Source organism: Hydra viridissima, unplaced genomic scaffold, assembly GCF_058129835.1.
Source record: "Hydra viridissima isolate aposymbiotic clone 2 unplaced genomic scaffold, HvirCarnegie_v1 scaffold_5, whole genome shotgun sequence".
In the NCBI taxonomy this organism is placed as follows: Eukaryota; Metazoa; Cnidaria; class Hydrozoa; order Anthoathecata; family Hydridae; genus Hydra; species Hydra viridissima.
The window spans coordinates 17,808,010-17,824,650 of NW_028324304.1; the positions used below are offsets into that span (position 1 = coordinate 17,808,010).

Consider the following 16,641-nt stretch of genomic DNA (forward strand, 5'->3'; position numbering starts at 1 on the left):
TTAATGTTTTATTCAAACAATGTGCGATACGATTTTGTTTTATGTTTTGGGGTGTTTGCAAACAAGAAGCACTTTAGTAATCTCCATTTGTAAACATTTTATTATTGTTACTTTTAACATTGTTATTTTACTCGTTTTAAGTTCATATTGTTACGGAAAAAAAAAATTTGCTAAATACATCTAAACGTTATTTCTAAAAACCAAAAAAAAACCCTTTTGTTATACCTTTCCGTTACAAGTGAAAAGATTCAAGAAGTTATTTTGCTTTTGTTAAGAGAAGATACAATTTTTTTATAGAGACATTTTCATGGCCTACTATATTACACGGCCGTTTATGTTACATTCTAGACGCCGATTCTTAGAGGCGCAATCGCGCAAAAAAAGTAACATTACAATAGATAAAAATGTAAAACTTGCATAAGATTACCGGTTTAAAGTGGACAAAAATTGTGTTGTTAAATACAAACAAACTCGACATATATATATATATATATATATATATATATATATATATATATATATATATATATATATATATATATATATATATATATATATATATATATATATATTTATATATATGTTTGTATTTTAGAAAGTTAATAAGTATTAAAAAAGCTGAATCATACTATGGTTAACAAGATTTTTGCATATGGTTGTAAAACTGGATACATCGTTTTTTTCGAAGAAAGTAAAGTTGCTTCTTTTCATTTCCCTTTAAAAAATCAACTGTTACTTAAATTATTGGGTTCATTTTATAAACTGTAGTGATTGGGTGCCTTCATAAAAACCTCCTTAGGAAAGTATTTTAATGAAAAGTACATTATCCGTGGTATAAAATGTAAGCTAAATTGGAATCTTGATCCTTTTCCTGAAACTTTTTCAAGTGAGTGCTTAAAGCGTCCTTCCATACTGCCATCACTTATTGCTTTGAGAAGACCACTTATCACTTTTATTTATCAAGAAGATGAACTTAGTTCTTGTTCTAAAAATGATAAAATTACTGAATGGAACAAGTTTAGTAGTAAACATTCACCGGAGATCTTTCAATTTAAAAAACACCTCAATTGTGTAATTCATTATATTTCAATATTTGATCCAATACCTCGTTTCCATCGGTTCTTGAAATAAAAAAAATTGAATATTGTATAAAGGAAATAATGTCCTACATTTTCCGTGGTTAATTTTCCGTGGTTAATTTTCCGTGGTTAATTTTCCGTGGTTAATTTTTCCGTGGTCAAAATCTCAATTTAACTTTTTTTGAGTATGTTAAAAAATCTTGAATCATACATAAAAATCATCGCTTCTTTTAATAGAAATATACTTCTTTATGAAATAAGTAGTCGAATATACTGTAAATGCAAAGGCCAACAACAATATTCTACCTGTAAGATTAGACATGTTTTATTGTTAAGATAAAGATGAGAACAAGTTTAGGAAATTTTACTTGAATTGTATCCATTATCATCAATTTCAAATTTCAAAAAAAAAAATAAAATAAAATAAAACAAGGTAGAGTTGATGCAATAAAGGTTGTTAAAACACTGCGTGAGAAAGGTTTAACACACGAAGATTGTAGAATTGAAGATATATAAGAATTGTAGATGAATTTCATCTTCAGACACAAGCGCAATATTTTAGTAGTATTTATGTAGGGGCTGATGACAGGGGTACTCTTGTTGGATATATTATCATATCCTTGTGCGCGACAGCCGTTTATAGGAATATTATACCTCTGTAGCGTTTCAAGAATTAAATTACCCATATCTTCACCAGTCTTCTTATTGCAGTCAACAAATGCAAGAAATCTTTCCGTAATTTCGAATTTGTTGGACTGAATAGTAACGTACCGTAAAATAAATGTAGTTTGTTCTATATGCGCAGAATTGGGTGTTGGGTCTACAATAAGGATATAATATTTCACTGTTTTTCTTTCCTTTAAAATACAAGTTCTCAAGTAATTAGCACAGCATGATATGAATTCATTTTGAATGTCTGCCGATAAATAATGTACTTGCAATCTCCGTTTTTCGTTTTGTGTCTGCTATACGTTTTTAAGATGTTTTTCTAAATTCGGATTGTAATGACTTAAAAGTTCTAATAACCCTAGAAAATTTCCATTGTTCGGATCTCTAATCAAATGAGTAACATTCCTAAGGGCCAATTCACACTCAGCAAGAAACAAAATTTCATCTAATAATCGTTTTAATAAATCTTTCCATTTCTGTGTCTCATTTTGTATTTGTTTTACTATATGGTAATCAATTGTGGTATGTTTATTAATACTTTTTTCTAAATTTCGCCACGGGATATAACAAGATTTATGATTGCTAGATTTTTCATGGTCAGGTATTCTGTCATATCTTTTATACCCTTATTAGCCTACCAACCATTTTCTGTAGCGAAAATTGATTTTAGCTCACGAAATTTATAAAAGAAACGACAAGGAAAACAAAACAAAGCATTTTTAAATTTGCTCCAAACTAACAAATCACGAAAAACAGTTTCTTTATTTTTTAAAGGAAAGCTTAATAATCTACAGGATGTTGTTGAGTATGGTTCTGCACCTCTTAGAACGGCATCTTCTACGTTTTTGGTGTTACATTTAATTTTACCACTCCAATATTGATGTTGTTACAGCCAGTTTAGAAAGAAAGTGTCAAAATATCAGATTGCACTTCAAGCGCGGAAATTCCAACAAAGTCCGTTTCATTTCTTGCGCTTAATGGGTCCGCATCAATATTTCCATTATCGCAAAAGTCATTGTTCGGCGTTTTTGAAGAAATTGTAAACCCCAAATTTTCAAGTGTTTTCATACCTCTAGAATTTTCTTCATTTCTTTTTTTGTCGCTCTTTACGTTTATCGTATCCAGATTTATGGCGAGAACTCATCTTCTGTATTTCAGAAATTAAAACGTAGCTCTTTTGTTAGCTATTAATACATTATTTATAATTAAAGTTTATGAATAATAACATATTTTTAAATAATATTAATATCTGAATAATATTATTTTGTATTTAACGCAATTGTAATATTTATCAAAAGTTTTAATTTAACACGTGTATGTTATTTACAAGTTGTAAACTAAAATTAAAATTAAAAATAAACGCTGACAAAAAACAACAGCAATTTGTGTCTAAAACGAAAATTTAAAAATGCAGCATTAATGAGAAATCAAGTCATGCAATCTTTACAATTATAAACGTTTTAAAAAGCAAATTAACAAAAGAAAATTTAGCGACATCGATTGAAAAAGATTCAAATTTTAATTTTACAAAAGAAAAATAGCAAAAAAAAAAGGAAGCATATTATGTTAAAAACTCATATATTTTTTGTCTTTAAGATTTTTTGGAAGCAATAAATAGATTTGAAAAGTGATGAATAGATAAGACTTCATGAAAAAAAGATTATTTGTACACACACGAGGCCCCGGGAATCTTCCCCGTCCCCCCCCCCCCCCCCTCTCGAAGTCCACGCTCTGCACAAAGGAGTTGTTACATTTATTATAGTTTAAAGAAATCTGTTACTTTTATTGTAAAAGTAATGCCTGGAGTTACTATAAGCGGTAAATGGCTTTCGGATCACATATCAGTTTCTATTAGTTTTCTTTCTCTATTTGATTTAAAGTTCAAGGATTTATTACTGAAAATCATGAAGCCAATATAAGTGCAGTTAGTTTGCTTCATTCCAAATATTGTAATAATTCAATTTTATTTATTCATCATCCTGATAGTCCAAATAATAAAATATGCTTATTTTATGATAATGTTCTCATTATTAAAATTTTAAGAGGCGGTCTTACTGTACCATTATTTTCACTAAAGGATTTCATATGCATATATGCAACTAAATAAGGTGTTAATTTAAAAGACGCATCAAGCTTTGTTTTTTCAAAAAACTTCCCTACATTTTATTTTACTTGCGATTTACACAAAGAATGGAATTTTAACTTTTCTTCTTAAACCATAACGTCTTTTTTAACAATAAGCAGAACCTAATCAATGTCACTGTACGAAAAGATGATAAAAGTCTTAAAAGTAGACTGAGAGAAAAATGAAGTTAAAAAAATGAACATTATAAATAGATAACATAAAAATAGATTAAAAAAATGTAAAAAGAACAAAAAACTTAACCTCTGATTTGTTTGTAAATTCCCAATGTTGTTTTCAATTTAAATTTATTATTAACAAATATAAAAATACATATTAGATTCAAATATATAATATATATATATATATATATATACATATATATATATATATATATATATATATATATATATATATATATATGTTTATAAATACATAAATCGCTAGTATAAACACAAAAAAATGCCAGTTATCTGTGAATACTTTTTTATATGTACTCGTAATATCATAATTAGTTCGGATGAGATATAATATGTTTTTTCTCTGTGATTGCGCAGCAATCTTTTTTTTAAATAGGCTTATAAAGATCGGCCTCTAATATGAAATATACACGGCCGTGTTATTTTTGGTCATGACATATTTTACGTTTATACGTTATGCCAAAAAACCAGGGATTTTATAAAAGGAGTGTTTTGCATTCCCTAAATTGATTGAAATTGAAATTACAAACTCAAAACAATAAAAAATATAATTAAAAAGCGCTCACTTTTGGTCTCAAATATTGCATGAAAATCTACTTTGGTATCAACGGTATTAATAATCCGAAAGTTGCTTTTCTTCCTGATATATTTTGATGAATTTAAGATTCGGAAAGCTTCCCTGCCGGAGCAACTGAAACAGGAAGAGTTTGTGAAAGCTATGCATAAAGTTCAAAGGCGATCATTGCAGCTTGGGGATTACATAAGCTTACAGAGCTGTCAAAACTCTTAACGTTCACCGCCCAATCAAAGTTCTTTGTGATAAAAATGCTTAAAGGTAGGTTAGTTTGTATATCTCAAAAACACTGAGCTAAAAAAAACTCTTAAAATCTAAAAAACTATACGGTTTCCGTACTTGGAATGGTTACATCTTTGAAGTACCAAAACAGGTTTTGAAGAAAATATGAAAGCTAATTATGTGATTATTAACTAAAAACTTGATTTGATGACATTAATTTCATAATTAATTGGTTTTTTTCTTAAAAACGCTTATACCACAAGCTATTTTCAAATATTTATTTCCTTTAACCAGTAGGTAAGTAAAGACATGGTTACTTTCATTTGCTAAAAGAAAGGTATGTGGGTGGGGACAACACAAAAAATAACCTTGTTTCAGAAGTATTAGCACTTCCTTTAGATGTTAAAAATATGTCCCGCTCCTTGTTGGCTTTTAAGATGTTGAAAAATGTAAACTTTATAGTGATAAAGCCTTTTTTGAAAAAAGAACTTGTTTATTGTGCTGAAATATCAATGTTAGTGAATGAAGTGTGACCTTCATGAATAATTTATTTCTTTGAACCTTTTTCATTTTGTTGCATGAAATTTCGTGTTGATATTGGCTCATGATATTCATCGTGAACTAACTTGAAATAAAACCCTTAGATTTTAAACCAGGGAACCAGATTTATACTGGTTTCAACAGATTGATCATACTAGGGATGGATCGAAATATAGAGAAAAACCATCAAAGTTCATGCTTCACTTGAAATCATATGCCAATGATGTATTTTTCAAGAAATATTTACTTGAGTGAAAATTTCATTTCAAAGGATCTTTTTTTTCTTAGAGTATCTCTACAGACAGAAGATTCCATCAGGTTGAACATCAAAACAAACATCTAAAGGAGTGCACAAAAGCTTAAACAATTTACTAATAGGGATTATTTTTTCTGAGAAACTACTCATCATGGTGACGAATTAGGAGTTACATTTTTTTAGTACAGATCATTGAAACAGTAATACAGATCAGTGAAACTAAAAGGTGTCTTGAGATTTTCAAGGATACATTTACACATGATTTAACCGAGGCAACTCTTCAGAAAGGGGTTACTAAACAAAGTAATGGGAAGAAATGATCAAAGCTGATTCTTTATTACATTCCAAAGAAATGTGGAGTTGAAATGTTAATTTCACTGTGTCGACAAATGTTAACAAAACCTGAATGCAGACATTACTCGCAAGCTGTTTTCATCAACAATTTGAATTTGACTTGAGTAAATGGTTGATCATTTTTAAGAAGTTTACAGGACAAAAACGCTTCTTGATGAAAGTTTCTTTACACTATATGAACTGCTAAGGGAAGCGAGTATTTTAAATATAAATCCACACTTGCTACCAACAGCAGCATACAATTATTACCACGTTTGAGATACCAGATGGAATTAGAATGCAAACGTAATTTCACAATAATAGCATGAACAAGCTGTTAGAAAACTCACATCAACAGCTTTTTTTACCTACAACTGTTTGTTTTGCTTTTGTTTGTAGAAGTATTTGGGGATGGAAAAATCCCGGGCATTCTCAATCTTGGGTTTTCGGGATTGAAAAATTTATTTCTGTGTAATCTCGGGGTTAAATGGAAAACAGAAAAAATCACTGGCGGTGAAGTATGAGAAGAATAAACTTTTAAGTACCAATCAAGCACTGAAAAATGATGAATTTATTGTTAATATATATATATATATATATATATATATATTATCAAAAAATAATCATTTTTTAGTTAACTAAAGTAGTTTATTTACTATTTATTTAGGTTTATTAATGAACCTAAGTAATTTAAACTATAAAACAGTACATTAAAAAAATAACAACAATATAAATAAAAATAATAATAAAAAATAATATAAATATGCATAATGAAAAATAGTATGAACATACATGAATTATATTTATTTTTAAAAGTACACCTTAAAAAACTGAAAGCGTTAATCATTTCCTCTTTTAATCGAGTTCGATTTTTCGAGCATAAAAACCCAGCCGGTGAGAATGCTCGTTTGGATTCCACACTTGTTGGCCGTATAGATAGTATATAATTATATGCTTTTTGAAGGTTGCTACCTCTTGTGGCACCACTTTCAAATAACGACATCTCTTTTTGAATTTTAGAGGTTGTACTTTCTACCCTTATAGACAGTGTTTGTGCTGATGCGAATCCTTTTTCCTTAATTTCATTTAATTCTTCACTAATAGTTTTGATCTTATTACTTGACAAAGCCTCGCTCAGTTGAACATCACTATCGCTATTCACGTCTGCTGATGTAATTATATCTGCCGAGTTTAGGCGCTTTATTTAGGTTTATTAAATACTTTTTATTTTGGGCACTCGGGTTTGATACAAAAACATTTGGGATTTTCGATAAAGTAACCTGGGCATTGTGAAGATAATAAACTATGCTGCTTAATGATGTTCTCTCTTTAGTTCGGTGACTCAAGGCGGCATTCAATTTTCCAATTTCAATTGTTGTTGTTTTATTTTGGTCATCACAAACTCAACGTTGACCAAAATAAAACAACACTAAATGCAATGTTAGCTGTAATTAAAGTTGCGTCTCTTCGACAAAGTGCTTCCACAGCTGTTTTAACGGGAGTCAAAAGTACTACATCTGATATGGTTCGATATTCGTTTTTCTTCATCTTAATTGAATAATCAAAATTGGAAATCTAATTTAAAATCTAGAAATGCTTTTTAAACACAATATTTTAACTCGTCAAATCGTTCAAGCATAAGTAACAAATTGCTCTTTTGCAATCCATAATTAAATGGATGACATTTCCAAACTCAATTTTTACGTATTTTTGTAAACAATTTTCATTTTTTATTATATTTTCATTTTTTTATTTTAAAATTTTTTTACAATTTTCTTGACTTTTGTTTTAATAGGTCCAATAATTTGATGTTTAATTGTAACCTCAGATGATTCATTAAATAAAAATGAATCGTTCGAATCTCGAGTACAATCTTCCTCTTCATAAACGTATTCTCTATTACAACCATCATCTTTGTCTTCATAAACGTATTCTCTATTACAACCATCATCTTTGTCTTCATTATCGTTATTATTTAAATTTTCAAAAACTGTGTTCTCATCATTTAAACTTTCATCAAGTTCTAAGTGACTGGCTTCTTTTTTGTAAAGAACTGATATAACTGCCAGCTGTAGACCCTGGGCAAAGCATAATTTTCGATCAATTTCTGGAAGTTTTTCAAGTTTCTTTATAACGCTTGCACCATCAGTCGTAATACCAATGGTATCATCCTCAAGGTTTATTTTAAAGTGGCGGAGTCTTTCTTTTAGAAGTGAAAAGTACTATTCTGCTGGCATAGACCCTAAAACACGAATCAAAACTAAATTCCAATAACTTTTCAACTCATTTACACTCACCTTCATATATCTGCAGTTTTCAAAAAAAAGTCCATTCATTAAGTGTTAAGGAAAATTTAGAGCCTCTTGATATTTGATCAATTATTTCCTTTAACAGTTGGTTTTTAATCTGCTAGAAGTAGTCTAATACCAATTTTTCTGATAGTATTAAGTGATTTTGGGACATTTTTATATTCTCATGCAACTTACCCGGCTCGTATGTCAATGGAATTACAAATATACTAAATGATTTACCATCTTTTGCTGCCATACGTGTCAACACTTCAGACAAATTTCCCGCTTTTATCGATGTTGTTGAAAAATAACTCGTGATTTTTGGTTTGTTATTTTGAGGTTCTTCTTCTTAATATTTCGAACTTGAAGCTCTCGTCGATGGAAACTTGGTGCTTGCAATTGCGGATGTTACTTTAATTTCATTTTTAGTTAGTAAATAGGAATGTAGACCTTTTATTGATCTACCAGCGATTTTCAATATTTTTTTGCATGTACTAACTTTGCACACGGCTCTTTCAAATATTCCTCTCAAGAAATGTCTCCATATATAAGATTTGTGGTGTTGAATTCAACGCTGTTCGTTTATGATATTTACTAATTTCTTTTACTGTTCTAAAATTCTTAAGTTATTTCAACTAACGTTTCTTTATCAGATCAATAATTCTAACTGAATTTGTTACTGTGAAAACGATTACCACTTTGAATAGCTGTAAAAAAAGTTGATTTATTTAATAAACCTTCTGCATTTTGAAAACTTCGTTAATTCAAACCGTTGCAACGGTTTCAACGACGCGTTGTTGAAGAATTTTTGAGAATCACTCATACATTTCGTCGCGTAAGAATTATAGGGTTCTATCTAATTTTTTGTGCTGTTGTAAGAATTTAACTTTCAATTTTTCTTAGTTAAAATGTTTTACTCCTGTCATTTTTTATAATTAACACTTTTTTGTTACTTATGTTTCATAATTAAATCGATAATTTTTTTTTTAATTTTTTGTTGTTATTACTAATTGTTAATTAAAACTTTTGTTATTAAAATCTTATAAAAAAAAGCAGTTAAAAACTCTAATTCTTATGCGACGATTTGAAATTAAAATGAAGCCGAAAATTCGAAATTATATTAGTTAAAGCATTGCAAACAGAATAAACACCTATAAAACAAATAGTTTACCAAAGACTATATTTTCTAGACACTTTATGATGTACAAAAAGTTTATTAGCTTTATCCCGAATGTTTAACCAACGCTGGTTGCGATTTTTAATGCACCTGTTACTGTCGCCTGACATTCACCTTTCATGAACTGATGTGTGTTCAGCTTTCCGATCGAAATGATCGAAAACTTATATAGCAACCACACACTGATCTTTATTTTATCCAGAACAGCTCTCCAACATCAAGTTTGCATTAACATTATTTGCTCATCAATTATTTAGGATTTATCCGATTTCTTTTTCCATCAGCTTCTTTTTTAATCAACGTGATTTTTATATTCTTCAGAAAGAGATGATGTACCCGTTAGCTATGTCTCTTCATTTTTAGCATACCAGAAATTGACCTTTCCGAGATATAAAAACACTTAAATCGAATTCTCTTCGAAATAATCTTCTTAATATTTCATGTTTCGGTATATTCACAAAAGGTTACAAGATTTTATCATTCACTTTCTCCATATAAGTACTGTTTAAAGGGTTCATACATTTTAATTATGGTGAAAGTCGAATTTATGTATTGCCGTTTTATTGATTTGCAGTGAATATTAGTGAATATTAGATTTATATAGGGAAAAACATAACCCTTATCATATTCTGTTACCAAGCTGGTGCTTTTTTTGCAGGAATGTTTTTGTCCACTCATCAGAAATTGAACAAATGCTTTTATAATTTTCAAGTTGAACTCTCATATTTTTGTAAACCTCGCGTTCCTTATGTTTTGCTTATGTTTCACGTTCCTTATACCCTAGTAGCAAGCAATATTGGAGCTATATTGGCCCATTATTGGCATCAACATTGGCGCATTATTGAGTACAATATTGGCACAATATTGAAAAGGGCTACATTGTGCGATATTGCGCCAATATTGATTTATAATATTGTACCAATATTGGCTAAATATTGGTACAATATTGCCTAAATAGCTTAATTTATTAGTGTTCTCAAACATGCGCCAATATTGATCTAAGTATATTTAGATCAATATTGGCACATTAGACCCATATATGGGTCTAATGTTGTTGCTTGTAGTAAAAACATTCGCGCAAACATTCATGAATAATAATGCATCAATTGGTGCATTATTACGTTGACACTTTATTAACACTTTTTTATTATTACAATTTCACAATGTTCTTTTAATTATTGACAAGCGAGAAAAATAAACATTTAAATATATATCAATTATTAGACAAAACAAGAATCACAAGCACAATTAATCAATTATTAAAATCAATGTCTATATGTTCATTGTCGATACATTGTCTATCTGGATTAATCGTTGGCACCTTTGAGAAACGATTTTTTCGACCTCCATTCCTATCTCCAGCTTGTGCAAGAAAACAGCTCATCCGATCTCTGATTTCTTTATCTGTACATTTATTAAATTTCTGTTGTACAGCAGCTGTAAGGCAAAAATATTTTATTGGTTATTATTTAACATACTATATATAGTATTTTTCTTTAGCTATTCAATATCTCAATTAACTAAAATATAAACAATAACTTTAGTTACTCTTTACAGCTAAAGAAACATAATGTCTCAAATCTTCAGCTTTAATATTCTCTGAGATTAATGACTATATCTATAATCTATTTATTAAATATTACAAAATTCGATAAAAATTCTACAGTACAATAAATTATAAATTAGATCAAACTATTGTTTTTACAAATCTTTTTCAAAATTTAGATTTTAGCTAATTAGATTATTTTTCTATTCTTCACTTGCCCAAGGCCGAGGGGGCCGCTTCAGTCGAAGAGGCTACTCTTTTTTTTTTCTCTCTTCAACTAAAAAAGAGGTTTAAAAGTTGCAATTTATATTTCTAGAAACAAGTTTTAGATCAGTAAAGATAAATTTTCAAAATAAATCAGAGATTTGTGATTAATCTCAAAAATCTGAAGTTTTGGAAAAGTGTAAAAATTGCCTCCCTTCCCATACAAATAATATAAAATAAACAATATGCAATAATACAATAAATAATTATTATACAATAAATAGTAGATATTAAAACTTTAAATGCAATCATAACTTTTTAAATTTAAGTACCATAAAAATAATAAAAAAATAGGTGGTTAATTTAATAAACACAACATTTTACCTATCACACTTATATAGCACTAAGCTTATAAAAGACTTTTTGTTCTTTCGGCCTTGCATAGAGTATTGCAGGCTAACCTCTTTTGACAATAAAGAAGCCATCACATTCGAAGTCATCTTTTTATAATCTTCCCCACCGACTAATACCAATCTGAGAATCTAATAGCCAATATGCACGAATAGATTTATTATATAAAACATTTTACTAAATTTTACTAAATTATATTCCACAATAAATTTAGCTGACCTCAAAGCAAATACTAGTTGTATGATTACAAACTGTGTTCACGTTAATGTATATTATATGTGAATATATGAGAATATATAACTTACAAGAGAATTCATTTTGTCTTTATCAGACAATAGCTGCTCTGTGGCCAGCAAATCATCATTTGTTTCAATAGGAATTTCCCATCTTATAATTGGCATTGTTTGACCAGCTGCTGATGATCTAGTAGTACTTGAAGATGATAACGCAATAGTTATCATTCGTTGCTCCATAGAGTTCAATCTTTGGTTAACCTGCTTGATTTCATATTGCATGCTGGAAATCAAGCGCAGACACTTTCCTTGAAAAGCTGCAAATGTAAAATTGATATCATGAATATAATATGGTAACTATAATTCTAATTTCATATTGATTGATTTCTTAATTGCTTTTTTAACATTATGCCATAAAAATATATATAAACAATATACAATAAAACTATAATAAAATAGTAAAAAAAATACACAAAATATTACCAAAAACTGACTTGCAAAGGTCATCTATTGTATTTATGGGTAATGGGAGAGGGATGTAGTCTTCACTACTTTCAGGCTCTTCGAAATTGTTCAATTGAGGAGATGTATTTTTAATTATTGAATCTGACTTCTTAATGCATGCATTAGTAGAGCTGCTTGCAATAAATGTTGGTTCGTAGTTTTCACTTGCCGCAATCGAAGAAATGCTGCGTTCTTCCTGGCTTGTCTGAAAACTTTTCGAACTACCTGATTTTAGATTCTTTGGTTTTCGAAAGATTTTACTCATGGGAATCGCTTCTTTAAATGAAGGCGACATATTGATGTTTTCACAGTCATGAAACTCATTAAAATTTTTTGAAGATTTTCTTTGTCGCTTTTTTAGAGGAGCAATATCAAATTCATTGCTTTCGTCACTTTCTATATTTGAAGTATAAAGAAGCTGTTCTGCTTTTTCATTTGCTCCTAATAATGTATCTACAAAAAAAGTTATATAAAAATATGTAAATAATACCTGCTTAAATATATAATAATTGCTTAAATAAATTACTAATCTAATACAGTACTACCACTTATATTTTATATTTTTCATTGTCATGCTAATGTCATGCTAAAAGCATTGTCATGCTTTTATTTATTTTTAATATATTCACCTCATGAGTATAGTCAGTAGGGTTCTTATGAGCCCTTATTGTTTTTATACACCTCTATAAATTCTATAGCTACAAGCACAAACCTTGACAAACAAAATGGAAACAAACAAATGGAGCAAATTTGTTTCTCTGCATTTCACAGTAATCTCCTAGATGATATTCATCCTAGTGGTAGTATTGCAATGAAAGTACGCAGACCTGATCTGCATACCAAATTAACATCAGGACTTAACTTCTCCATAATGTCATTTAAATGACATTATGGAAAACCATCCAAACCACAAAAGGATGTAAAACTTAAAATAAACTAAAACATATAATAGGTTTTTTATATACAATATAATAGGTTTTTTAAAAGTAATAAAAATATTTGGAAAACACTTTATATTTTCTTTCTAATGATATGATAATTATCTTTACCTTTTTTGTTTATTTTTCCTTTTTTTTATTATAAATTTTATTTTCATGTTTACTGGTTTATGTGTGTTTTGTATGTTATATGTCTATATGCTTATTATTAGTCATATTATTCCCTTCAATATAATATTATATTCAATACAATATAATATTGTATTCAATACTATATTAAATATAGTCATACAAGCCCTTCTGAAAATAAGTTTGCAGAGCTTTATCAGAAACATTGTTCCACGTCTCTAAAAACAATACTGAAAAGATGCATGCGCAGAATAAATCTATATTTCTCGAAATTGCCTTTTAAACTACCTAGCATTTTAAGGTGCTTTACCTAGCCTTTAGAAGGTACTAATTCAAAAAACTATGTTGTTATATATATTTGAGCCAGTTTTACCTCGGCATGATGCTGCACTGCATAAACCATAATATTTTGGCCCCTTGCTCTAATCATGAGAGGGAAATAAGTTTACAAAATACTTTTTAACTATTATTAACTAAATTAAAATTCATGTACAAATTTAAAATTTCATGCACTAATCTTTAAGTGTTTGAAAATTATGACTATATAAAGTTTGAACGCCCTTTAATTTTAGAGGTCATTAAACTATGGTGGGTCATATTATTTAGTAATATGAAAAATAAAAATAATTTATAGTAATAAAAAAACAAAAACAAAAGAAAAACGTATGTATAAAAATAGTTAATATTATATCATAATAATTATGATACAATATTAACTATTTTTATATATACATTTTTTTTGTTTTTTTTTATATATAAAAAATATTTTATATATATAAAAATAGTTAATATTATATCATAATAATTATGATATAATATTAACTATTTTTATATATAAATTTTTTTTTTTGTTGTTATTATTACTATAAATTATTATGATTTTGTAATAATAATAATAATTTATATTATTGTAAAAAATGATTATAGAAAAATAAATATCTTGTTATTGTTGTTATGTTATTGATTACCATTACATATGCTTACTAGAATTTCCCAGCAATCTAACAGGCAGTTTCTCCCATAGACTTTCATTAGGCATCACACAGTCAGATATGAGTTTTCCAACATGTGACATAGACTTGAGGTGACTTGGCCACCAAACTTCGTATGAACTAAGTAACCAACAAGTTGGCACAACTTCCATGCAACCTTTTTCATTTTCTTCAAAGGACACAATAGAATATTTCTTTTGAGAGTTGAGTTTCAGCATGTTCAACTATTACATAAAAACATACAAATTTTAAAAGTGGTAAAGGAAACAATTGACTAAGTTATAAATTAGTAAATAATAAATAAGAATAGCCTCTTTATGTGTAGTGGCTCCATCAGTTTTGGGGAGGTGAATCCAATAAAAACAAATTAAAAATAAAAATAGAATGCCTATATTTACTTTATGAACCCTCTTTAGTACATATTTTTTTACAATATATACACATAAACAAGAATCCCCTAGTGGGTAATTATTTACAAAAATAACTGATGACAATTTTATAACTATAACTTAAGACAATTTTCATACTATTTATAATCATCAATAAGTAATAACAGTACAGTGTGCTGTTTTATGCAATGATAATTAACAGTAATCTTAGTGATCAATGGCTGATCCATGAAGTAGAGGATAAACTACAAAATAATCTTGTTTCTGAAGAACCATACATTTTGTTTTTATTGCATTTAACTGTATGAAAACTAATTTTGAGGATAGCTGTGAAACCTTAAATACATTAAAAGTATTGGACGGACAAGGATATAAATAAAAGTTCATGTGTGTATTAAAATAATGACCAATTAAAATAATTCTGTTGTTCCTACATTTAACAACATTTTTAACCACAAATAATTTTCCAGAATCTAAGAGCACACAGTTGTTACAGGCATCTAGAGTTAGTGTAAAACCACAGTACACAAGTTTTTCATATTGAACGCAATCCATTCCTAAAGTAGGACCTTTAAAGTGCACTTTAGACACTATAGGCTCATAACTACATGGTTTATTAAAGGTATAAGATGTTGTACCTACTTCAGATAATCTTCTGCAAACTTGTTGCAGTGGCAAATTTCCATTCCTGAGTAATTTTTTTAGTCCTCCTAAGGCATTTTCAAAAGGAAACGCACTAAAGTTATCTAATGGTCCATATTTTCTTACATCATCACATATGTGTGTAAGACTATGCAATGTATAATTTACGGAACTTTCACCATACAGTTCAGGTAACTTTTGGACAAATTTATTTAAAAGTTTCTCAGCATAATCTATATAAGTGCTACAATACTCAGAACTTATCAAAATAGACACTGCCACATGTAGTAACATGAAGTGGTGATATAGTCGTGATTGTAGACGTCCTCTCAACACTAATGGCCCTAAATAGCAAAGAAAAAGTCTAAACTCTACTGCCTTCCATCGATCAATATGTTTCAGACTTCTTGGCTTACGTGCAAATTCAAGGCAAACATGTTTTGCTAAAGTTTGTAAATCAATGGAAATATTTTCTGCAATTTGAGCACTTATTTTAATATTTCTATTACCTCGTAGCCAGTGCATAAGCAACCTTCGCATAGCACCAAGACATATCAAGTGCATGTATTCTAGGGGCACATTAGAAACTAATCCAACATTAAGTGGCAATAAGGGTGACTCTGTGTCTTGTTTATGATGCTGCTTTTGTAACTGAGAAGCAAATGATTGATCTGTGCGCTTCTTGGCATTTAACTCTGGAAAGACAATTTTATGTTCCACATACTTTCCTTTTTGCACACATCTTTCACAACCGTAATATGCTGTATGTCCTTTAGTACATTTTATAAAAGCACGAGCTGGTGCATCGCAAATAAAACTATGAATATTTATAGAAAATTGACATCCATTTACATTAATGCCATTCTCTTTAACTGTTAACAATTCAACAACAAATCTTTTAAAGAATTCAGCAGCAGAAGCTGGCTTGATAGTACCAGCAAAGATAGAAACTACTAACGGCTTGGAAAACATTTGTCCTACTTTAGCAATGAACAAAATTGGCCAGAACTGCTTTGCAGAACTTTTATATAAAGGCAACCCATCAATGTTTATAAGCATTTCAACTATTTTAGAAGTATAAGATGCTGGATGATAACTTGCCAATAATATTTCAAGCTGGTTTTTAATACCTATATGTAAGTAATTGCCATTGTCACCAAAAATATCGTTCATATCTCCAATGCCAGAAC

The 16,641-nt window shown here is 28.9% G+C and overlaps 1 protein-coding gene, 1 long non-coding RNA gene and 1 pseudogene across 2 annotated transcripts; all 3 read right to left on the minus strand.

The window, feature by feature from the left end:
* Positions 1-2,044: 2,044 nt before the first annotated feature.
* LOC149889090 (uncharacterized) lies at positions 2,045-2,892 on the minus strand (annotated as a pseudogene).
* Positions 2,893-6,763: 3,871 nt separating this feature from the next.
* LOC149889091 (uncharacterized) lies at positions 6,764-8,982 on the minus strand. The gene is made up of 2 exons (XR_016452758.1): positions 8,527-8,982; positions 6,764-8,237 (listed from the first exon to the last, which is right to left on the minus strand). It is a non-coding gene; the product is annotated as an uncharacterized LOC149889091 (long non-coding RNA).
* A 1,569-nt stretch (positions 8,983-10,551) lies between these two features.
* Positions 10,552-14,659, minus strand: LOC149889092 (uncharacterized). Its single transcript, XM_090088187.1, has 5 exons — positions 14,413-14,659; positions 12,341-12,814; positions 11,930-12,174; positions 11,598-11,755; positions 10,552-10,900 (listed from the first exon to the last, which is right to left on the minus strand). The coding sequence occupies exons 1-5, from the start codon at positions 14,636-14,638 to the stop codon at positions 10,879-10,881; spliced, it is 1,125 nt and encodes a 374-aa protein (XP_089944313.1). The 5' UTR covers positions 14,639-14,659; the 3' UTR covers positions 10,552-10,878.
* Positions 14,660-16,641: the final 1,982 nt, after the last annotated feature.